Below are 25,619 nucleotides of genomic sequence, written 5' to 3'. Positions count from 1 at the left end.
CTCCCCAGGTGGCATATGCCATCATCTGATCAAAATTGACGTCGTCTTTCCACCTGTACTAATTTTTGTTTCCGGCAGTGTACATATTTTTCTTGCGGTTCTTGATTCCTGCGTCTATCTCTACTCTGCCAGGAAAACGCGACGCTCTCAAGAACAAGCTCATTTTATTGGCAAGTGAGGTGTCAGAGAAGTATGTGATAACAAATTCAGACCAAATGAAAGAAACATGTCACAGGAAACGGTGCCCAAAGAGTAGTATAATTACACATTGTACCCTCCTCTGGCGGCAACGCAGACGTGTATTCTCGCTTGCAAACGATAATAAAGGTGCTGAATGACATCCTGCGATAAATTTTCTCAACTATTCTGCACCTTTTGTCGCAATTCGGCAATGGTTCTTGCAGGCCCTGGATAACGAGTAAGTTCCCGCTTCATCGTGTCCCATACGTGTTCAATTGGAGAGAGATCTGGCGATCTTGCTAACCAAGAGAATTGCTGTGCATCAGCGGACGTGTATGGACGTGCATTGTCCTGATAAAGAAGCACACGACTTCCCTGTCGAACAAATGGCAGTAGCGCGGGGATAACAGCCTGTGCAATGTAGCGGGTTACTTTACATTATATGTGACAGTGACCTTTTAGTTACGGCCCCACGCCACGACGCCTAGGATGCCTATAATATCAGTGAGTCACCACTGGAATCAGCCAATTCATACAAATACCTAGACGCAACACTTTTTAGGGATATGAAATGGAGTGATCACATTTTTCTGTCGTGGGTAAAGCAGGTGGTAGACTTCGGTTTATTGCTAGATGACCAATCTCTACAAAAGAAACTGCTTACAAATCACTTGTGCGACTCATCCTAGAATATTTCTGAAGTGTATGTGACCCATACCAGATAGGACTAACCGGAGGTACTGAACGTTTACAGAGAAGGGCAACACGAATGGTGACAGGTTTGTTTAATGCGTGGGAGAGTGTCACAGAGATACTGAAGGAACTGAATTGGCAGATTCTTGAAGACAGACGTAAACTGTCCCGAGAAAGTCTTTTAACAAAGTATCAGGAACTGGCTTTAAACGATTTCTCTAAGGACATACTACAACGCCCTACGTATCGCTCACATAGGTATCGTCAGCATAAGATTAGAATAATTACTGCACGCCCAGAGGCATTCAAATAATAAAGTTTCCCGCGCTCTATATGTGAGTGGAACGGGAAGAAACCCTAATAACTGGTACAGTGGGATGTACCCTCTGCCATGCACCTCACGGTGATTTGCAGAGTATATATGTAGATGTATATGAGACCTCTATGTCGTGGGCGAAAGCACTCTGGAATAGGCAGGTCACCAGATCTACGCCATATACGTGTAGGTGCGTCATTCGCATACAGACAGAACCTACTCTCATCACTGAAGGCAACAGGGTGCTATTCCACTTCCCAGTGGAATCTTTCACAACTACAGATTAACCATGCTTGGCGGTGCCGTCGTGTCATCGGTATCCTGGCTACATTCATACGTTTTCCAAGTCCTACTGAACCAGACGGTTCCCACTGGTCTTTGGTGAGACAGCAGTTCCAAGATGCGCCTATACTGAATTCCTGGATGGGGTTTGGTAGACCGCCACAGCCCGCACAATGCATCGATCTTCACGTGCGCCTGTACTACGCGGACGTCCAGAACCTAACCTACAAATAAGTAAATGTTCTAAAGACCATTGTTGAAAGTACCGACACACTACCGATACACTGTGCTCAACATGTACAGCAGTTCCCCGATACGTTCGTGCAGCCTCTACCACGCCCACAATGTGACCTCGTTCTGAGGCTATGCAACATGAGTACGTACTCGTCGGTGGGGCATGGTTGTACCCTACAATGAATATTGTAAACACTATTCATCTCTAAACTCTGCACAGTTAATGCCTGGAGAGTCAAAACAGACGGTGCACAGGCATGCCTCCTGAGCGCCATCTCATCGCCGATGACCGTCACAAGCAAGTCACAACACAGCAGTCATTCAATATGCACATATTATACCCTGGTGCCACGAACACAGTCCCTGGGGATGTTGTATATTTTTCCGGCAGTGTACGTACATACTACACAAGCCACTGTACCTGATCCACTTGCATATGGAACGAAAGAACAACGATATGTAACATATCTTTCCATGATTGCTCATAGGTTCATTAATGTAATCGTCTCTGTCAGTCCATGTGCAGCCGGAAGAGCTCTTGTTCGGACTGAAAAAGGTAGGTTGGACAGTCCCTGATTCTCCTAAATGGATTGCAGCAGAGAGTAATTTCCCCATGACGGACGGTGTCTTCGATATACGAGGGACGTTCAGTAAGTAATGCAAAAAAATTTTTCTCTGCAGTTGAAAACATGCGGAATTTGTTGTGGGACATAGTGAAATATTAACACTTCAGCCCCTGTAGTCTCATGAAGTTCTGACCGGTGGCGGCGCTGTATGTAGCCTTCAAAATGGCGACTGTATCGGAGGTGCGTTCCAAGCAGAGAGGTGTCACTGAGTTTCGTTTGGCGGAAAACGAGAGCTTCACAGATATTCATAGGCGCTTGCAGAATGTTTACGGAGACCTGGCTCGTTGGGCGAGGCGTCTGCCATCATCCCAGCAAGGTCGCGGAAACTTATCCGATTTCTCCGCGTGCCGGGCGGCCAAACTCAGCTGTGACTCCTTCCATATTGGAACGTGCCGACACTCTCATTCGAGGTAATCGAAGGATCAAAATCAAACAGCTCGCTTCACAACTGGACGTCTCTGTTGGTTGTGCTCACACACTTGTCTGCAAGTTGGGGTACTCAGAGGTGTGTACCCGCAGGGTTCCTCGCCTCCTAAACAGAAGACCATAAAGGGCAACGAAGAACTAGCAACCCCTGTAGTGGCGCAACACCACCTCTCCTCCAAGCAACAAGTTCGAAGCCGCACCCTCAGCCGGAAAAGTCATGGCGACGGCCTTCCGGGACTCTGAAGGGGTTATTGTGTTTGATGTCCTCCCTCATGATGCAACCATCAGTTCAGAAGTGTATTGTGCTACCCTAAGGGTATTGACTTCAACGTGCTCGTCGCCCGCCACAAAAATGCTTCTCCATGACAACGCAACGCCTTACAGGTCTGCGAACCCGAGAGCAGCTCACAAAACTTCACTGGGCCGTTCTTCCTGATTCGCCCTATAGCGCGGAATTTCTACTTCCATTTGTTTGGCCCAATGAAGTTTTGCAAGATTTCTGTTTGCAGAAAATATGTAATATTTATAAAGCAGCTTTTTTTGTTCTCCAAAAATGACTTAAAGCGTGAGCATAAATCATGTTCATGATTCTATAACAGGTTGACGTCAACACTAGCTGCCTGTGCTTATGCACGCCTTATTTGTACTAAGTTGTGTCGAAATTACCTTAGGTATTCGAAAGTTAAGTATACATGACACTAGTTTTCCATTGCCGTCAATAGGGTTAAGTGCCTTAACATGCACTGCTGGCCATTAAAATTGCTACACCAGGAGAAATGCAGATGATAAACGGGTATTCGTTGGACAAATACACTCCTGGAAATGGAAAAAAGAACACATTGACACCGGTGTGTCAGACCCACCATACATGCACCGGACACTGCGAGAGGGCAATACAAGCAATGATCACACGCACGGCACAGCGGACACACCAGGAACCGCGGTGTTGGCCGTCGAATGGCGCTAGCTGCGCAGCATTTGTGCACCGCCGCCGTCAGTGTCAGCCAGTTTGCCGTGGCATACGGAGCTCCATCGCAGTCTTTAACACTGGTAGCATGCCGCGACAGCGTGGACGTGAAACGTATGTGCAGTTGACGGACTTTGAGCGAGGGCGTATAGTGGGCATGCGGAAGGCCGGGTGGACGTACCGCCGAATTGCTCAACACGTGGGGCGTGAGGTCTCCACAGTACATCGATGTTGTCGCCAGTGGTCGGTGGAAGGTGCACGTGCCCGTCGACCTGGGACAGGACCGCAGCGACGCACGGATGCACGCCAAGACTGTAGGATCCTACGCAGTGCCGTAGGGGACCGCACCGCCACTTCCCAGCAAATTAGGGACACTGTTGCTCCTGGGGTATCGGCGAGGACCATTCGCAACCGTCTCCATGAAGCTGGGCTACGGTCCCGCACACCGTTAGGTCGTCTTTCGCTCACGCCCCAACATCGTGCAGCCCGCCTCCAGTGGTGTCGCGACAGGCGTGAATGGAGGGACGAATGGAGACGTGTCGTCTTCAGCGATGAGAGTCGCTTCTGCCTTGGTGCCAATGATGGTCGTATGCGTGTTTGGCGCCGTGCAGGTGAGCGCCACAATGAGGACTGCATACGACCGAGGCACACAGGGCCAACACCTGGCATCATGGTGTGGGGAGCGATCTCCTACACTGGCCGTACACCACTGGTGATCGTCGAGGGGACACTGAATAGTGCACGGTACATCCAAACCGTCATCGAACCCATCGTTCTACCATTCCTAGACCGGCAAGGGAACTTGCTGTTCCAACAGGACAATGCACGTCCGCATGTATCCCGTGCCACCCAACGTGCTCTAGAAGGTGTAAGTCAACTACCCTGGCCAGCAAGATCTCCGGATCTGTCCCCCATTGAGCATGTTTGGGACTGGATGAAGCGTCGTCTCACGCGGTCTGCACGTCCAGCACGAACGCTGGTCCAACTGAGGCGCCAGGTGGAAATGGCATGGCAAGCCGTTCCACAGGACTACATCCAGCATCTCTACGATCGTCTCCATGGGAGAATAGCAGCCTGCATTGCTGCGAAAGGTTGATATACACTGTACTAGTGCCGACATTGTGCATGCTCTGTTGCCTGTGTCTATGTGCCTGTGGTTCTGACAGTGTGATCATGTGATGTATCTGACCCCAGGAATGTGTCAATAAAGTTTCCCCTTCCTGGGACAATGAATTCACGGTGTTCTTATTTCAATTTCCAGGAGTGTATATTATACTAGAACTGACATGTGATTACATTTTCACGCCATTTGGGTGCATAGATCCTGAGAAATCAGAACCCAGATCAACCACCTATGGTCGAAACAACGGCCTTGATACGCCTGGGCATTGAGTCAAACACAGCTTGGATGACGTGTACAGGTACAGCTGCCAATGCAGCTTTAACACGATACCACAGTTCATCAAGAGTAGTGACTGGCGTATTGTGACGAGTCAGTTGCTCGACCACTATTGACCAGACGTTTTCAATTGGTGAGAGATCTGGAGAATGTGCTGACCAGGGCAGCAGTCGATCATTTTCTGTATCCAGAAAGGCCCGTAAAGGACCTCCAACATGCGGTCGTGCATTATCCTGCTGAAATGTAGGGTTTCGCAGGGGTCGAACGAAGGGTGGAGCCACGGGTCGTAACACATCTGAAATGTAACGTCCACTGTTCAAAGTGCCGTCAATGCGAACAAGAGGTGGCCGAGACGTGTAACCAATGGCACCCCATACCATCACGCCGGGTGATAGGCCAGTATATCGATGACGAATACACGCTTCCAATGTGCATTCACCGCGATGTCTCCAAACACGGATGAGACCATCATGATGCTGTAAACAGAACCTGGATTCATCCGAAAAAATGACATTCGTGCACCCAGGTTCGTCGTTGAGTACACCATCGCAGGCGCTTCTGTCTGTGATGCAGCGTCAAGGGTAACCGCAGCCATGGTCTCCGAGCTGATAGTCCATGAAGCTGCAAACGTCGTCGAACTGTTCGTGCAGATGGTTGTTGTCTTGCAAACATCCCCATCTGTTGACCTAGGGATCGAGACGTGGCTGCACGATCCGTTACAGCCATGCGGATAAGATGCCTGTCGTCTCGACTGCTAGTGATACGAGGCCTTTGGGATCCAGCACGGCGTTTCGTATTACCCTGCTGAACGCACCGATTCCATATTCTGCTAACAGTAATTGGATCTCGACCAACGCGAGCAGCAATGTCGCGATACATTAAACCGCAATCGCGATAGGCTACAATCCGACCTTCATGAAAGTCGGAAACGTGATGGTACGCATTTCTCCTCCTTACCCGAGGCATCACAACAACGTTTCACCAGGTAACGCCGGTCAACGGCAGTTTGTGTATGAGAAATCGGTTGGAAACTTTCCTCATGTCAGCACGTTGTAGGTGTCGCCACCGGCGCCAACCTGATGTGAATGTTCTGAAAAGCTAATCATTTGCATATCACAGCATCTTCTTCCTGTCGGTTAAATTTCGTGTCTGTAGCACGTCATATTCGTGGTGTAGCAATTTTAATGGCCAGAAGTGTACATATATGTTTACCGAGGTAATAAGTCATAAGTGTACTACGTTTGCGACGGTATGGTGGAGCCATTGTTTAAGAAGACAATGTTGGTCAATACAAGGAACTTGGCTCTAAGAACTGCTTGCATGATGTTGATTCCTGCAGCCAGCAAGGTCCTCTGATCTATGCCCGACAGAACATGTGTGTCACCAGTTGTGTGCCAGCTTACCACAGAAGAGGATACAACGGATTTATGACACGTTTCCCAACCGAAACAGCGCATGCATCCAGTCCAAAGGAGGCGCAACGTCATGCTGATCAGTGGGCTCATGCTGCCAAATTCTTTGTAAATTTTACTCATTTTCATAATCACTGAAATAATATCACGGAACCTCTCGACACTTGCAGTTTAATTTCATTTCCTGCTCTCCTTCTCTGTGTAAATTTGTTTACGGGCAGTGTAGATTTGTGTATAGCTGCACAGTGTTTTTTTGTGTCAATTTCATCAGTTACAAGGGAGTTAACAAAAATCCTAACAGTTATAAACTTGCATGCATGAGCAATAGACATTAATACAGTTAAACATGGATATAGACAAACATGACAGTCGTTAAGTCACTTTCACTTGCAAGTGAGCTACGTCCAAGGCATTAGAGCTAGCGTACAGTTGTAAGTATAAATACATTTAAGGGTAGACGAAATAACAAACATTAAATTAAACTATTTTCGTTCAAAGACGGGCTACGTTCAAGGAATTATAGTGGGCCAACATCAGATATTCTTCGATCCATGATGGCGGCCACAGGCGGCAGTTGCGCGTGTGATACACTGTCTGCTCCTCCCCTCACTCAAAGGTTGACAGTCCACTAGCGTATCCCCACTCTCAAAATTTTCTGTACACCGCCCAGCAACGGTTCGCGACCAGTTGAGGGACTTCCAGGTACACCAGTTCTCGTTGTCACCAGGAGATAGTTCTTCTTGCCTAGAGGAGCATTCTCTGTTCTCTTTTCCACTTGTGTAGCCGCTGGGTTGTAATGTCGTTGTTGTTGTCTGGACTTCAAACGTGACGGTGTTGGCGAGAGACCAAACAGTGGATGAGTATCAGAGATCAAAGCTCTACATCCTTCTGCTTGGACAGGTGCTTCACGCCTTATGTCATGCTGAGCTATGGCTGCTAGTACGTGTACCTGCTACACTTTAGCTGTTCTAAACCATCCAGTAATTATTAGGTACGTCTCATTCAGAGCGGTGTACACCTACCTAGCACAGCAGGAATTATGCCAGACAGGCGCTGCATATTCACCCGCAGAACAGCACAGTGCCAATCCAGAAGCGGCTGGTTGTGCACCGCACTTAGGTCCCCTTAATTTCCGTGTGATATTACCTGTGGATACCTTCATTTTGGTGTTATGGCAATGCGTTTCAAAGGTTAAGGTGTGGTCTAAGGTCACCTCAAAGTATTTTGGGTAAAAGGAATGTTCAAGTTGAGTGCCCTTCCGTGAAATATTTAGTTATTGTTGACCTGTCTCCTTTCCAAATGGAAAGCACCGATTTTTGTAGAACAGTCGTAGTTCTTCCAATGCTACAGACAGGTAATTTTCAACACCACGGAAATCCTTTCCCTGGGTGACCAACGCGAGGTCATCCTCATACAGAAAACTTTTGATGTGTAGCGGGAATGGTTGGGTATTTGTATATACGATGGTCACTCCAAAAGAAATGCACACTATTTTTTTAAAATCCATCTTTTATTCTACATGTTTGAAAGTTTTACAGTGTGTAGATACATCCTTTAGGAACAATTTTCATTTCCCCACATGATTTCCATCCCTCTAAACTGCCTTAAGCCATCTTGGAACCAGCGCCTGTATACCCGCACGGTAAAATTCTGGACCAACCTGTTGGAGCCACTGTTTGGCACCGTGCACAAGGGAGTCATCATCTTCAAACCTTGTCCAAAGAAGAGAGTCTTTCAGTTTCCCAAAGAGATGATAGTCACATGGAGCCAGGTCAGGACTGTAAGGTGGGTGTTTCAGTGTTGTCCATCCGAGTTTTGTGATCGCTTCCATGGTTTTTTGACTGACATGTGGCTGTGCATTGTCATGCAACAGCAAAACATCCTGCTTTTGCCGATGTGGTCGAATATGACTCAGTCGAGCTTGAAGTGTCTTCAGTGTCGTCAGATATTCATCAGAATTTATCGTGGTTCCACTTGGCATGATGTCCACAAGCAAGAGTCCTTCGGAATCGAAAAACACTGCAACCATAACTTTTCCAGCAGAAGGTGTGGTTTTGAATTTTTTTCCTTGGGTGAATTTGCATGATGCCACTCCATTGATTGCCTCTTCGTCTCTGGTGAAAAATGATGCAGTCATGTTTCATCACCTGTCACAATTCTTCCAAGAAATTCATCTCCACCATTCTCGTACTGTTCCAAAAGTTCGCTGCATACCGTTTTTCTTGTTTCTTTGTGAGCCACTGTCAGCATCCTGGGAACCCATCTGGCACATACCTTTTTTAACGTCAATACTTTCAGTATTCTGCAAACACTTCCTTCCTCTATGCCAACGCGGCGTGACAATTAGTTCACTGTGATATGTCTGTCAGCAGTCACCAGTTCCTTAACTCTTTGCACGTTGTCTGGAGTGTGTGCAGTACGAGGCCTGCCGCTGCGAGGACAATCCTCAATATTGCCGTGCCCGCTTTCATCACGTAACCTGCTTGCCCACCGACTAACTGTACTGCGATCGACAGCAGCACCTCCGTACACCTTTTTCAACCTCTTGTGGATGTTTCCCACTGTCTCGTTTTCACAGCACAGGAATTCTATGACAGCACGTTGCTTCTGACGAACGTCAAGTGTAGCAGCCATCTTGAAGGCATGCTGTGACGGTGCCACTCACGGGAACAGGTTGAACTGAGTTTGAAAACAAGCGGGAAGGATGTATCTACACACTGTAAAACTGTAAAACACATGCAGGATGAAAACTGTATTTTTTCAAAAATAGTGTGCATTTCTTTTGGAGTGACCCTCGTATGTTAAATATTATAGGGGCGAGAACACTGCCCTGAGGTAGCCTGCAGTGGTCAAATTACTGAGACAAACATAGAGATGGTTACATGTAGAGGGCACACATAAGGTGTCCAGCGTTGTTCGTAAAAGGTGTCATCACTTACATTATTCGTGCAGTTCTTGTTGACAACAGTGCAGCGATTGTGTTTGCGGTGTGTTAGCCCATAGGCGTTTTGTGAAGCAAGTACGTTTCCGCCACAACGAACTTGGCAAATTGGGTCTGGCTGCTGAGGCTGAAGGCGTGTGGTGTTGCAGACGTGGTGGTCGGCTCGTACATGGAGGGCCGCGCTCGGGTGTTCCTGGCGAGGCCTGCCGTCTCGCTGGTGGCCTCAGTGACGGGCCCAGAGTCGCTGAGGCTGGCCGATCGCCGCACAAACATCACCGCCTGCCTCACGTACACCAGCCACAGGTTCCAGGACGATGTCGGTAAGTTCAGATGTTTTGCTGCACTCCTCCATTTGTCTTTTCCTTTTTTTTCATTTCTGCATACGTACGAGGCATGCAGAAAAAGTAATGAAACTGAAAACACTGTAAGCGATCTGGCAACACTGTGCTGCTCTATGACTTATGTAGACTGGTGTCCAGATGCTCAGTCTGAATTTCAGCCCTTTATATCTATTACTCGATTTTTGAGAGCGCCATCAGTGAAGTTGTGTTTTACTATGTGTTACAAAAATGGAATAGCGGAATTTAGAGCAGCGTTATGCCATCAAGTTTGTATTACACTTGGGTAATCCGCAAGCGTGACCTTTGAAAAGTTGGAACTGTCCTGTAAGGGACATTCCTCATAAAGAGTACAAGCTTTTCTGCGCCACAAATCATTTTTGGAAGGCAGAAAATACTTTGAAGATGAATTTCGCTCGGAGACCTACTTCAAAAACCGACAAAAAAGTCGAACGTGTGCGTTTTCTTGTCAGATCAGACCGACGTTTAACAATAAGGATTATGGGTGACGTGTTAAACACTTTCACTGGATATCAATTTTTGACAGAAGATTTGGACATGCGAAAGTTCGTGCCAAAATGACGCTGGAAAAAATCACAACTGAGCAGAAGGACAGTCGAAGAAACGTGTGCGTTTATCTGTTTGAGAGGATTGGCAATGAACACGAATTTCTGTGACCACATATTTTTGAGTAAGATCCTGAGACAAAACGGCAAAGTGAGGCGTGGCACACTGAGACATCTCCTCGACCTTAAAAAGCTCGAAAGACCAAACGAAAGATGAAGACAATTCTGATTTGCTTATTTGATAGTAAGGGTATCGTGTACAAAGAATTTGTTCTTCCTGGACAAACTATCAACCAAGTGTTTTACAAAGATTTCTTTAAAAGACTCAGGAAAAGGATGAATCTATTGAGGCCGGACATTGCAGACGAGTGGATGCTGAAGAAAGCACTGTGTCAGACGGCCATTTCTATAACGGAATTTTTGACCTCAAAGAGCATTCCTGTTCTTCCATAGTCCCCCTACTCACCTGACCTGAGTCCTTGTGAATTTTTTCTTGTCCTGAAATTGAAAAATGTTTTAAAAGATTTCATTTTGGGACTCTGGATAACATTAAAAAAATGTGACTAACGTGTTAACGACCTTATCTGTTGAAGGCTTTCAGCGCTGCTATCAAGACTGGGAACAACGATTCCGCCAGTGTGTAGCTGCCAAAGGAAACTACTTTGAATGAGACAATTTTGTCTGAAGAAAAACTTGGTAGATAAAAAATCAGTTTCATTACTTTTCTCACGAAACTTGTACTACGTGTGCCTCCTCAACAAAGTGCTCAGCTTATCTGAAAGGCGTTCAAAGGTAAATACATGTTGACCTCTGTGAAAATGAGGATAAATTACAGGCCTTGTCGAATAGTAAAAGTAGTTTATTAATCAAGAGACTGTATGACGCGGGGAAAGGGAGCCAAAAGAAGATTACTACTGTGCGTAAAATAGTGTATCCTGGGAAGGTCAGCCAAATAAAAGATTCCTGTTATCTGTAAACTCTACGATCCTGGGAAGGAAAGCCGAATAACAGTATACTGTTGATTCTGGGAAGTCACTGAACGATATGCATCTTTTCTGCAATATCGTCATGCGTAACACTTACTTTCTCTGATTTCATAAGGTTCTTTAAGTACTCCTATTTTTTTTTAAATTGCGTATTTGATTAACTGACCCATGTAAGATCTACGTCTGATGAGGCATCTTCAGAAAGAAAATGCAACGGATAACTACTTTATCCTTTAAACCAAAGAATCCGAATATGGTACCCAATTGTACTAATAATTTTTTTGTCTTATTCCTGTATAAATATATTAAGGATGGAGACTGTAATGTAAGAATGGTTATTCTTTTAAAGTTTCTGTCTGACTGATTTATTGATCAAGAAAGTCAGATGCAGACAAGACATACACAATGAAAGCACTTACATTAACATATTACAACTTACGTTAAGTTAAATTTATTAGAGTCCCAAACTAAGTAGTGATTGGTGTTATCTACGTGATTACTCTGCTATTCACAATAAAGTGCCTGGCAGAGGATAACAAAACAACATGTGAATCAGAATAGCAATCTTGTAATCACAGAATCATTCATACCTCAAGAACAAGAAATAAACATTGTTTATCACCACCAATAACTACTACGGTGCCTACTGTGTATCCAGCAGAGAAATTTAGTCATTGGCTTTAGCTAGCTACGGCACACCTGCACACCTCAAGAAACTAGTAGTCTCTCTCCCTCGCAATCGCCATCGTAAAGCCAAGAGGAAGTGTTTCACTGAATTAAAGTGATGTAGCCTCGGTGTGGCTAATCGTTTTTTTCCGTGTGATTTGTTTAGTTACCCACGAATGGCACGTACGTACTAACACATCAGCACAAATTAACTACTTCTCACACAACTACGCTTTACGGTACAAGAAAGGGAAGAAAAACAATGTAAGTGATATCATGACGTGTAATGTGATATCATTACAGCTATTGTGAGACAAATGACGGAATAGTAAAATTTACTTAATGTCAAGCACTTCAATATCTTCGCTAGGAATTTCGTTCCATGATTATGAATAACTGCGCAAATAGTTACTAACCGTGACCCTGAGTCGTGACTTGGAAGCAATTTGAAGTCCACGAACTACAGGTCATTTTGGTAGAAATTTTACTCCTCGGAAGTTTCGAAAAACTGTACTTCACACTGTGTACCTCAAATATTACCAAGCGTCTGTTTCAGCTTAGAGTGAAGACCGTATTGTAGACAGTATCAGTTGAAATATGGACGTACATACAAGAAGCGCGGCAGCTAAAATGTCAGGAACTGGTAAGCTGCCCGTATGATTTGATCTGCTGACGCAATGTCCTTACGTCTTCCCGGCGGCACGCAAGCTGTGGCATTTTGTGAGTCATGTAGTCCTCGTCTGATGAGTGCTGAACTAGTGCGCAGTAGTCAGTTTTTTGAGCCCGGCAGTAGTCTGCCCGTATCCACCGTCCCCCCTGCGGATGCTGCGAGACTCTGTGACGCAGGTCGTGACGTCCGCTGTGACGTACACCGCTCTGCCGCCGCCGCGACCCTACACTGCCCCACATTCGGTCGCTGCGTGGTGGCCAAGCATTTTTTATTTTTCCAACTAGCTCGCGCGTTAAATAACTCTGTGTCGGATACATGTCTGCTTATCTTTTTCGTTTCTGTTGAGCGTTTTCGGGATTGAAGCAGTGAAGGTATTGCGTCAGTAGAACTTTCTATTTTTTTTTTTTTTTTGCACTTGTTCTCTTATCATGTAAATCACATCTAGAGGTTCATATACTTTCAGAAAATCATCTATTATTTTCCATTCATTGGGTCTACGATAGGCTTTAGGCAATTTTATATTAAGATAGTCGAACGTCCAGGAAATACACTGACGGGAAAAAATCGCGTCTCCGAGGGGCTGTGTTACATAAACGAAAGTTGGTAGGCATGTTTATACATCTGAAAGATGATGTGTATTCAGATTCCGGGCCACTCGCATAGGAGTGGCGCTAGTAGCGCTACTAAGGGGATGAAAATCACACTTGTTTTAAAAAGACGCTCTAACGGTCGTGACCGGTAGTTACCTTTGAGACTGGACGTGATGAGTAGATGTCTGTAAGGCGAACGATGGCGGCATTATCAATACCTCATTGAGTCTACTAGAAGCTGGATGTTCCTTTTGCGATACTGCAGAACAACTTGGCAGGAATGTAGCCACAGTACATGATTGCTGCCAGAGATCGTCACGAGGATATACGGTCGCAAGAAGACCGGGCTCCGGACGGCCACAAGGCACAGCCGAGAGGGAAGATCATAGTATTCGGCGTTTGGGTCTGGCGCATTGTACTGCATCTGCAGTAGCTACTCGAGCTGCAGTTGGCACCACAGTGACGTATCGGTTACTTCAAAGACAGCTCCGAGCCAGACGTCTTTGTAGCGCGCATTCCACTGAACCCCAAAGCACATCTATTTCCGAGAGCTCATTGGAGGGCAGTGTGTAGATCTGTTGGGTTTTCTGATGAAAGCTGACTCTGCCTCGGGGCCAATGATGGCTGTGTGTCAGTTAGGATTAGACCAGTTGCGGGCGTGCAACCAACCTGTCTGCGTGCTAAATGCATTGGACCTACACCTCGAGCTATGGCCTTGAATGCGATTTCACTTGAGAGCAGGAGCACTCTCGTGGCTATTCCATGTACCCTGACCGCAAATTTGTACGGCAGTCTGGTGATTCGAACTGTTGTGCTGCCATTCATGAACAGCATTCAAGTGGGTGTTTTACAACTGGATAGCGCTCACCAACACACGGCTGTTGTAATCCAATATGCCACACTGACTATTAGTATGTTGCATTGGCCTGTTCGATCACGAGATCTGTCTCCAAGCAAGCACATATGGGACGTCATCGGATGACAACTCCAGCATCATTCACAATCAGCATTCAAATGTTCAAATGTGTGTGAAATCTTATGCGACTTAACTGCCAAGGTCATCCTTCCCTAAGCTTATATGCTACTTAACCTAAATTATCCTAAGGACAAACACACACACCCATGCCCGAGGGAGAACTCGAACCTCCGCGGGGACCAGCCGCACCGTCTATGACCGAAGCACCCGAGACCGCTCGGCCAATCCCGCGCGGCACAACCAGCATTAGTCGCTCCATTATTGATCAACCAAGTGCAACAGATATGAAGCACCATCCCAAAAACTGACATTTGGCATCTGTACAACACAAAGGATGCACGTCTGCGTGCTTGCATTCAATATTCTGGCGGTTACACCGATTGTTAATGTACCAGCATTTCACATTTGCAATGGCTTATCTCGTGCTTACATTTACCTATGATGTTGCAATGTTTTAAATATTTTACCTAGATAATTGTATTCCCGAAATTTTATTAGTCTACGCAAATTGTTTCTTTGGTTTTGCGATTTTTTCCCGTTAGAGTATTAATGAATTTCTAATTTGTATTTCAATCTTCTTCGCTTCATAGTTTCCTCTACTTTGATTTAGCAAATGTGATAGTTCCCTCGTATTTATCTCGAATGACTTTTTGTAGTATTTTGTATTTCGGTCCGCAATGGTAAGACATGGAACTCGTATTTGGGAGAATGTTGGTTCAAAGGCCCGTCCGCTTGCCCAGATTTAGGTTTCCCTTTGCGTTCGTAAGTCGCTTAACTTCTTGTCACCGATCTTCCCCTCTGCCCCCCCCCCCCAAATTCCTTTCCTGGCTTGTGCTCCGCCATTGACGATGTTATCGTCGACACGACATAGATACCTAATCTTCCTTCCTTCAGCTTAATAACATACGTAAAATCAGCTCTTGTACAGCTTCCTAAATGACTACTCAACTCAACACAGAAATACAACAAAATGTTTCTAAAAATGTAAATTACTACTTGTTGCTGTGATCTTCAGTCCTAAGACTGATTTGATGCAGCTCCCCTTGTGAGTCTATTCTGTGCAAGCGTCTTCATTTCTGCATAGCTGCTGCATCCTATATCCGTTTGACCTAGCTTATTGCAGTCAAGCCCTGGCCTCCCTCTACAGTTTTTGTCCTCCCCCAACCCCACATCTTCATTACCAAACTGACGACTCCTTTATGCCCCAGGACGCATCCTATCAACAGATCTATTCACGAAGTCAAGCTGCGCCATCGATTTGTTCCTTTATCATTTTCGATTCGCTCAGTATATCTTCATAAGTTATTCGTCCTACCAATCTAATCCTCATCATTCTTCTATAGCACCATATTTCAAAATCTTCTATCCTCTTTGTACTCATCTGGGCCCGCTACGTCGTATTTGTCACATAATGACATTATTATACTATATATTGTGAGACCAAAGAAGCTGATGTGTCTGATTATATTGTTTATTAAAATAGGCCTCTTTCGGCATGATTATCGTCTCCAGGCTGTCTGTCAGAAGTATTAGGTTGGTGCATAAGTTGGTAGCGTTTTTGTTTTGAATGTTGGTATTCCGGTTGTTGTGGGTTTATTTATCGATTGTCATTTTTTATTTGTAGTTCTCCCTTGCTATTTGAGTTTATATATTGTCATTTTGTCATCTGGAGATACTGAGTGGAGCTGTGAACGATATAAAATGGAGTGCCAAGTGGAGAAATCGGAACATTTCCGACATATTCTTCTGTTTGAGTTCAATAGACAGCAGCGTAGGCGGCCAGAAACATTTGTGTTTGGGGTAAAGCCACTGAACAGGGCACGGCAAGGAGAAAACGTTTTAAGGAGAAACGTTTTGATATTAGTGAACCTCCACTTTCAGGAGGATCTTCAGAGTCTGATGATGATCGCTTAAACGCCTCGATTCACAATGGTCCACGTCAGTGAACTCGGGAAGTGGCAGATTTGATTAATTGTATCATTCCAACATCGTGCGACATTTGCATGCAATGGGGAAGGTTCCAAAATCGGGTGAATGGGTACATCATGCTGTAAATCTAAATCACAAAAATTAGCAGGTGGCCCATATGTGCTTCTCTGCTTGCTCGTCATCAATTGGCTCGTGAGAAACACCCATCATTTCTATCCTGTATCGTCATTGGTGATGTAAAATTGCGTCCAATTGCTAAAACAAGGAAAGGAAAGGAATGGTTGAGCCCAAACAAAGCAGCACCAGGCAGGTCGACCGCCAGCAGGGGTTAAGCCAGAGGACTGTGTGGAACATGCTCCACTACAACTGCCACTATTCATAGCACTTACAATGTGTGCAGGCTCCGGATTTGCCTTTGCGGCGACGGTTACTTGCTGGTTCGTCGCACAGGCCACCACAGAGCTGGACTTTCTATCGTCCATCATATTTACAGATGAGGCTATCTTTATGACGGGCAGTATTGTCAACCTTCCAGACAAACACCTGTCAGTTATGGAGAATCCTTATCATATGGTGGCAAGGAACCGTCTGCTCTAGTTCAGCCTCTTCGTGTGGGCAGAGATCGTTGCCGACCGTCTGGCCGACCAGTAATCCTTCCACAATTCCTCACAGGCGAGACTTGTCTGTACTTGTTGCGGATGATCCTGCCTCCTCTGCTAGATGACGTGTCCTTTGTGGCCCAAAGGGTGAAGTGTCTGCTGCATGATGGTGCTCCACTGATTGCTCTCTTGAGTCTCTTGAGCGGGTAACAGAGTCACTAGTACAGGCAGAACATTCCTACTTACCTGATGTATTCTCATGTGTGTTTCCAGTCATTGAAACCTGAACACATTTCAGGCCATATGTACATATGACTTCTTTTGCTCCTTAACCTATCGGGGCTTCTTTTCTGCAGTCTGCCTCATTTACAGGATGCTGTTACATGCCTACTTGAAGAGGTATGTACAAAATGACTTAATGTCAACACCACATTTCATTCCTGCCGCTCGCTTTTCTGTAATTAACACTTCCTTTCCAAGTGATGAATTGCCCCAAATAATTATTTCTTAACACATAACGCAGTGGAAATGTGCAAAATATATTAGAAAGTATTTTCGACTGTTTCCAAGACGCAAATACATAAGAGCCAAAGTAGCTGAAGTTAATTGTTTGAGAAACTCAATAACAAATTTCTGCGAGTTCAATCTTAGATGAATCTGTACACCCAAATTTTTTGGAACGTGCTATTCTCTTTACTAATGTTTGATCATGTGCTACATCAGTTGTTGGTATGACTCTATTTGTTGTACCTAACTATTGTCAGTTTTCTAAAACCTTAGGGATAGCCCATTTTCTGAGAACCACTTAATAAGTCTTTGAAAATCACCATCAATTTCTTCTATCACTTTCTCTCTAATCTTATTTGGAGGAACACTAGTATCAACTGCAAAAAGTATGAGTTCTGCTTGATGAATGTTAAGTAGAGGGTCATTAATATGTAATAGAAGTGGACTAAAAGTTGAACCCTGTGGGACACTACTTGCGATTTTTTTTTCCCAGTCACTAAAATTTTCTCTACTCTTAACATTGTTTGAATAACTCAACCATGGCTTTGCATAGAAGCTGAACCAGGGCCCAATGGGAATTTGAACTCTGACCATAACTAAAATCCAATGTTTTAACGACTGCACCACGTGTCTCTTTGTTACCTAGCACCAGTGCCGTCAGTAATAGTGGACAAGTCTATGTAAGATTAGGCAATTATAGGTTCAGACCTTTTTCAGCCGTTGTCACTGTAGGTAAGATCTTCTTGTAATTAAATGACGTCATATTCCTCTTTGAAGAGGGATGTGGTGTGGGACAGTTACCAAAAAGAATTTACTTTCAATTAATCTAGACTATGAAATTTGTTTTTACCGTCCATTTTTCTGCCAGATGTATCTTTCGATACTTTTCCAGAAGCGACAATGGTGTTCAGTGGCGACGGATCAGCAGATAGTCGACCAGTAACTATATCAAAAGGAAAGACCCATTGTGAAAACGTCACATGGACTATAAAGGCAAGTACATTCTAGGTATTACATGCTTTGTAATATGATACTGATAATTATTATTTCCTTTCACAGTTGTTATTTTATAACGAATTTTTTTTTCTCTCTCTGTTAACGTTTTCTTGAATTCCTGAAGCGAACATTCTTGTCGGCATATCTGTCCAACATGTCAGTTAAGGACACACTGAGCTATTATTACACTGGTGTGATTATTGACGGTAATTATTATATATGGATAATTATTGCAATAGGCCTGATCTGTACTGCAGTAGCAGTGGCCATTTGCACGTCGTTGGCTAATTGCGAGTACTGAAGATACATGAAATGACGATAAGGTGCATTGTCTAAAGGCAATAGTTATATTCTTAACTGTGTTTGATATGGGGCAGCTAAGATGATGTGGGGATATAAGAGAGTGAAAGTTCTCACCCTGTATGCTGTTGGACTGACATGTTTGATCCTCAACTGAATAGCGACGCCCCGTCACTTACGTCTTAGGGTCGGGTCACATACACTTACATTCATACGTCGTCTTACCAGTAAATGCATGTAGTCGGCAAATTAACTTTCATGGTGTCTGCCCCATAAATAAGTACCCGTAGCTTGGGAGCGCAAACGGTACAGCGTTAACAACTTGAATGAAAAATATAACTTATTCATTAAATATGCAATTTCAAAACGCGCTAGCGAAATGAATTTACCAATTACACCCGGTTGCAAGTAGTAGTTCGGTCGGATCGTACCAAATTCAATAACACAAACAGATTCTAAAACACCTATCGGGCGTGGGTTTTATAACGCTGCCAGTTACCGACATAGTTTGACGGACCTGAGTTTAATTTACAGTACAGTGCAAGTTCACACACACCAGTGTTCATGTAGTGCAGCGTACTAGCATCTATCAAGCAAAGTTAACACAAGATTTTAAGTATCACTAGAAACTAAAAGTTCATGTTTTATTCCCCGGTTGTAAATGTGACTAAGTCCAAAGCACCCCTTCAAGGCAGAAATTTCTTCACAACGATGTAGTCTAATGCTCACATGAAGTTCATCTTTCCCGAAAAGTTTTAGAATCCAGGAATCACTTGTGATGCTCCAATACCAAATGCGACAGCCTTGAAAATGTCTCGGTTGAACTGCGCAGTGATCCACTCGGAAACATTTTACTTCCTGTCACTCGCTGAGATTTTAATCAAGTGTCGAGGCCGAATTCTGTCGCCACTGACATAGTTAGGTCTTCCACAACTGGAAAACATTTAAACAATGAAGCGCGTAATGCGCGTTCTTAAATAGGCTCTCACCTCCTCCCTGTAACTGTAATGCTTCAACCGTCTAGTGTACTTAGAAAAGCCCATTCATTTTTTGTCTTTTCATGCTGTTCATTTCAAGGTCTTTTAGTCGTTTCTACACCTGTTGATTCTCCTTCAATCACAAAAATAGTAAATCTGTCAGTGAATTTTATCCATATTGGATGCTGTTCAACTCCGTGACTGTTCCTTTATAGGTTGTAGAAAAATTTCCGCTGCCAATCACAATAAAAGGTTACTTATTTGTCACACCACCGGTTTCGGTCTTGTGCCCATCCTTAGGTGTTTATGCACTCATGTACATGATTATATTGCTGGAGATCACTGTATGAATACAAAAAAATTACTTGCTGGTGACTAAGCAGACACAAGTGGGACAATTGTAAGTGGCAAGGCAGAATTTGTCGAAAATATATCTGTACTTACATAAAGATGAGATGATGAAGTCCCATAGTCCGAGGAGCGTAGGGAACGATGCGAGAGACCCGCACCGCCGACTAGGCAAGGTCCTAGAGGAGGTGGTTTGCCATTGCCTTCCTCCGATATAAAGATGAAGCATCATTATCGTAGTTACGCTGTGGTGACAGTTTTTCCACTTAGTTACACACTAATTATCATTTTCACGTCCACATTTCAGTCATTTTCACGTCCATATTTCAGATTTATAAAGTTTAGCAGCATATTTCACTATTACGATGTGCACTCATGAAATACACTGTGTTAACATACAAACATGTGGGCTGTGGTCAAAGATCTTAGAGGTAGCAGGTGTAAAGATGTTGCTCATACAGAGCAGACAGTGATCTCCACCAATATAAACGCGTACATTACTGTATAAACACCTGTGGATGGGCGCAAGCCCGAAACCGGTCGTGTGACAAATAAATAACCTTTTATTGTGACTGGTAGCGAAAATTTTTCTACAACCTAAATCTGTCAGTCTATCGCAATACATCAAACAAAGAAAACGTATGTAAATATTACATTACTGATTAAAAGTGCCTGTCATTTTAAAGCTTCTTATATGTGATTTTCAATTATGCTATTAAAATTTGCATATTCCATACCATCTTTGAACCGTAGTTAGTTACTTTAAAAGCCCTTTCATTTGAATGATAATTTTACTGACAAATATATCTTATATGTCAAATGTTTTTACAAAGAAGGATTGGTACTGTTTATGTTTACTTTGTGCTGTCCTCTTACATGTACAAGTCTGAACTACTGCGTTCTGGTAGAATATGCGTGTTGCTTACTTTTAATTCGTGTTACAGCATCTGAATCACTTAATGAATCGCCGCGATATACTGCCCAACAAAAAAGTGAAGCATCTAGAAGACATGATCGGATGTCAACGTAACTTCATATAACCACACACCATCAGCGGGAATGTGAACGATTAGTTGCAATTCTCTGTAAGAGTTAGGACGGCCACCAGTGTACGTTGGTGTTATTTGTGTTTAGTGCTGTTACCATGACTGGAAGGGGTTGTAAAGGGAAGGAACTCGATGACCAGAGTCAGCGCGTATGGTGGCGATCTCTGGGGAGGACTCATTCTTCCATCGTTATGAAGAGGCACAGCGGTGCTACTCCTGGAGCCATTGAGTGGGGAGCCATTGGAAATGCCTTTGGCTCATGGCTGGTAGTGACTGAGGGAATTGTGCGTCACGGACATGCTTACTGCTCATGTGCTACCTGTCATGCGACAGTATCATGGTGCCATTTTCCGGCAGTACAATGCTCGTCCACGTATGACAGGTGTCTCTACGATCTGTTTGCGTGATGTTCAAGTACTCTTGGTGTCAACAGATCCTCAGAACTGTGGCTGATAAAACATATGTGGGACTAATCCAGACGTCAACTCCATGACAATGCCAGAATCAGGGACATAAAGAGCGTTTAAACAATTGTGAGCCAGCTTGCCTAACAAGAGTATAAAAGAACTTTATGACACTCTTCTCGACTGAAACAGTCCTTACAGTCGGCTCAGAAGGCCACAACTTCATACTGCCAGTTCTTTGCAAATTTGACTCGATATTTAATCAGTGAAATAACATCATACACCCTCTCAAACCGTGAAATTTAATTTCGTTTGCTTCTCTGCGTGCTTCACTTTTTTTTTGTCAGGCAGAGCATTTTATTATATCTGAGGCTGCTGTACAATACATCTTGCCTACGCAAACCATGTTGACAATCTGCTCGGTAATGAGAGACACCATAAAAGCTTTTCCCGCTTATGTCTCTCCCATCAGCCACTGCAGTGAGTGTCAACTTGGCTTAGGTGAGCACCACTTTCTCTCTAATATGTAATCGAATTGCTCTCCATTGTCATTAAACATAATCTTTGTGTACAGGCAAGGGACAAGCTTGAACCAGTACATGTCAAGGTCCGGGGAGAAATTCGGGATAAGAATGGTAAGTATGTTAATTTTAGTTTCTGTGCTTATTAATTCTTGTAGCTTTCAAATTTTTACTCCACTGGAGTTATTTTTGTGTGGGTCATCTTATTTATCCCCTCATGCATTCGAGGTGACTGCTACCTGTATTGTTTGCCTCGCACTCCTTAAGAATCCAACAAAGTGCACACTAAAGCAAACGGCAGAAGTCCTGTGTGTTTAGATGCCACCAAAAAGCTGGAAGTAATACTGCTCTAGCAGAGAAACTATCATAGCGTCGGGCATCAAAAACAAAAGACTAGTTCTGGCCTTCTTTGTAGCCACTGCACTGTATACCCTGGCAATACACAATATTGTCGCTGATCCAGTGGTGGCGGAGTGCCTACGGTGCAGGACGTCTGGCGACAGAGTTAACCCCTTTCACACAGAGTATGGTTACTGTAAGTTTGGTAGATGGCGGACTTGACTGCGGGCTAGCAGGAAGGGGTGGTGGTTACCTCGCATGCTGAACCTCTTACACGGTGTATGATTCGGCGTGGAAGAAAGCAGGCTTGTTTGACTGTGTGGACAGTAAAGCGCGCGAGCCGGCTGATCAGCAATCTTTCTCAAACGATTGTAAAGAAACTATTGGATACAAAAATGGATTCATACATATTGTAGCTACATTCGTCAGCGTCATGATGAACTGCCCATCATTTCGTTCATGGTCATAGTTATCGTGAAATTTCGAGATTAGGTAAACTACTGCAAGAAATTCTTGAAGTTTGCAGTGAAAACTAGGGGTCGTCATGAATTAGTATTTGGTGCACATTAGGTCATAGGTTGATGTGTATTAAATGTAGCGAACGTACTGAATTATTCTTTACACTTGGAAGGGCATCACTATGTATCACTAATCTCGAGAGAATGGATTGCATGTAAAATGCTTTGACCTGAATTTGCGCGTCTGCAAAAAACCAGAATGATGTGACACGTTCCTTGTGTGTCATAGTAGGTTTAAGATACAGAAACAAGATTTTGACAATCGATGGTATACAATGAGGAGAGTATTTTGCCATATGATTAATATGCATAACATCCATATTTAGCACGATATTCAAGCCACTACAGATTTTTTCAATGAAATATTGTAATTTTAAGGGCCATCGATAGCTGGTGAAATGGGAATTGCTGTTGGTTTGAAAAATAAAAGTGAAGAAATTACAGATTATTTTTATCCCGAGAATGGGCATTTATATAGACTATTGACTTGTCTTTTCATCAGCTGCTAGTTTAATAACACACTGTTCCAGGCCTCTGTCGCAATTCAACTGCACTAGTATGTTAGTGAGGTGAATATTTGTAAACTCTGTTTGAGTTTTGGTAAAAGAAACAGATTTTAACAAACCAACGAGAGAACTTACGTATTTCTCAAAACTCATCACTGGCAACGTTCCTCTGAAGAAGAATAAAGGGAATAATAAACCGGGCGAAAATAAATCGCTGCTTCTTTTGAAATTTCAACGGAATCGTAAACCCCAGTGTATTTTTAATAATGAATTATATGGACCGAAACTGTCCAAAGAATTTTACTTCTGTATAATCTAAGAAATATTTAACCATTTAAATTTCAGAATGAACTACCCATGAAGGTGTAAATAAATTAACGATGTCTTTGACGAACTAACACAGAATTGTGGTGGGAAAGTACACCCCTTCACTCTGTGTACAAGTAGGAAGGAAGACATGCCATGCTATGTGCTATTAATCGGTTTGATATTGTCAGTATAAAAATTAATGTGTAACTTTTTCAGTTATATTGTTGCAAAACTGACAAGAACTCTCGTTTCACTAGCTATCGAAGGCCCTTAAAAATTACATCATTTCACTGAAAACATTTGTGGTTGCTTAAATATCGTTTTAGAAATGGAAGTTTGGTATGTTAATCATATGACAAAACAATCTCCTCTTTGTATGCTATCACCTTCCAAAAAAATTTTTGGTACCTTGTTTAAGAGATACAAGGGATGAAGTGAATATTTCATTCTCGCTTTTTCGCTGGGGTGCGCGTTCAGGATGGAGCGCTCCACACACAATCCATTTTCTCAAGAATGGAGACAGATAGTGATATCCTTCCAAATTTAAAGAAATGGTTCAATATGTTATATACGTTTCATATGCAGCAACATATGACGTAATATGCACCAAATTTTAATTCATAGTGACCCCTATTTTTCACTGCAAATTTTAAGAATTTCTTGCAGGGCTTTAGGGCAACGGCCATGCCGCAGTGGATATACCGGTTCCCGTGAGATCACCAAAGTTAAGCGCTGTCGGGCGTGGTCGGCACTTGGATGGGTGACCATCCAGGCCGACATGCGCTGTTGCCATTTTTCGGGGTGCACTCAGCCTCGTGATGCCAATTGAGGAGCTACTCGACCGAATAGTAGCGGCTTCGGTCAAGAATACCATCATAACGACCGGGAGAGCGGTGTGCCCCTCCTATCCGCATCCTCCTCCGAGGATGACACGGCGGTCGGATGGTCCCGGTAGGTCACTCCTGGCCTGAAGATGGAGTGCTTTTTTTTTTTTTTTTTTTTTTTTTTTTTTTTTTTTTTTTTTTTGAGGACTTTACCGAATCTCGAAATATCCCAATAACTATGATCCTGTACGAAATGAAAGGAGTCGTCATGAAACTGACAAATAAAGCTACAAGATGTCAAAGAACAATTTTTTTTTTCCCAATAGTTTATTTAAAACCGTTTGAGAAAGATTGCAAGTCGGCTGGTGGGCATGTGACATTCTTCTTCATCTGAAGAGTTAACCGGCGTTGTCTGACAGTTTCAGCCCTGCAGGCTGTCACGTTAGACCTCAAACAGGATTCCTGATTGTCCAGTGCAGGTAGTATTCAGGTTACCTTACAAGGAAAATAGTACCGAATCTGTCAAGTAAAACACGAACAGCTCCCTGCAAGTAGCTGGTTAGCAGATGACAGAGCCTGCAAGGAAGCCGTCGCTCGAGAAAGCACACTCATGGAGAATCTTATTCCGTGTGATATCGACTTACAGTACAGGATGGGGGACGGTAGAGAGTTGATGCAGGATTGCAGGCCAGTGGCGACCCAGTGCAACTCGACTGACTCGACTGTCACACATGCACCCCAGTTCAGCTGGTGACAGTGCTCAGTACGTGGCACATGACACAGCTACATAAATTGTTCCACAAGAACCCTGGAAGAAGTGGGTGTCTTTTGAGGAGATCCAGAAATCGATCCAATTTTGCACCTGTTCACTTAACCGGAAGTATGGTCACTCAGGCCGTGAGCCACTGATAAAAAAAAAATTAAAAAATATAAAAAAAGTTGTAGTCATAGGAATCAATGTCTGGAGAATAGGTTAGGACTCACCATTACAACGTTTGCAAGTATGTGTTGATGGGTTTTGCGACATGTGGTCGAGCATTGTCATGTTGTAAAACCAGCTTTTCATGTTCATCGCTGTAGTGTGGCCGTTTGTCTTTCGTGCTCAGATCAAATGCGTCAGTTGCTTTCGAAAACTGTTTCCTGTGATAGTTTCCGTCGGTTTCAGTAGCATCGAAAACCTTTTCTTCTCCACTGACATGTTGGTATTCGACGTCAAAATCACTGTTCT

At 43.8% G+C, this 25,619-nt stretch overlaps 1 protein-coding gene and 1 pseudogene across 1 annotated transcript in view; both read left to right on the top strand.

Annotated features, from left to right (window-relative positions):
- LOC126088359 (integrin alpha-IIb-like) overlaps window positions 1-25,619 on the top strand; it is a 269,521-nt gene that overhangs the window by 7,693 nt on the left and 236,209 nt on the right. Inside the window, exons 3-5 of the mRNA XM_049906497.1 lie at window positions 9,626-9,796; window positions 18,196-18,296; window positions 21,949-22,009. Coding sequence (XP_049762454.1) covers window positions 9,626-9,796; window positions 18,196-18,296; window positions 21,949-22,009 — 333 coding nt within the window. The remainder of the gene's footprint in view (window positions 1-9,625; window positions 9,797-18,195; window positions 18,297-21,948; window positions 22,010-25,619) is intronic.
- LOC126089768 (5S ribosomal RNA) lies at window positions 24,242-24,359 on the top strand (annotated as a pseudogene).

This window comes from Schistocerca cancellata, chromosome 6 (assembly GCF_023864275.1).
Source record: "Schistocerca cancellata isolate TAMUIC-IGC-003103 chromosome 6, iqSchCanc2.1, whole genome shotgun sequence".
NCBI classification, from domain to species: domain Eukaryota; kingdom Metazoa; phylum Arthropoda; class Insecta; order Orthoptera; family Acrididae; genus Schistocerca; species Schistocerca cancellata.
This window is presented reverse-complemented; position numbering and strand designations above follow the sequence as displayed.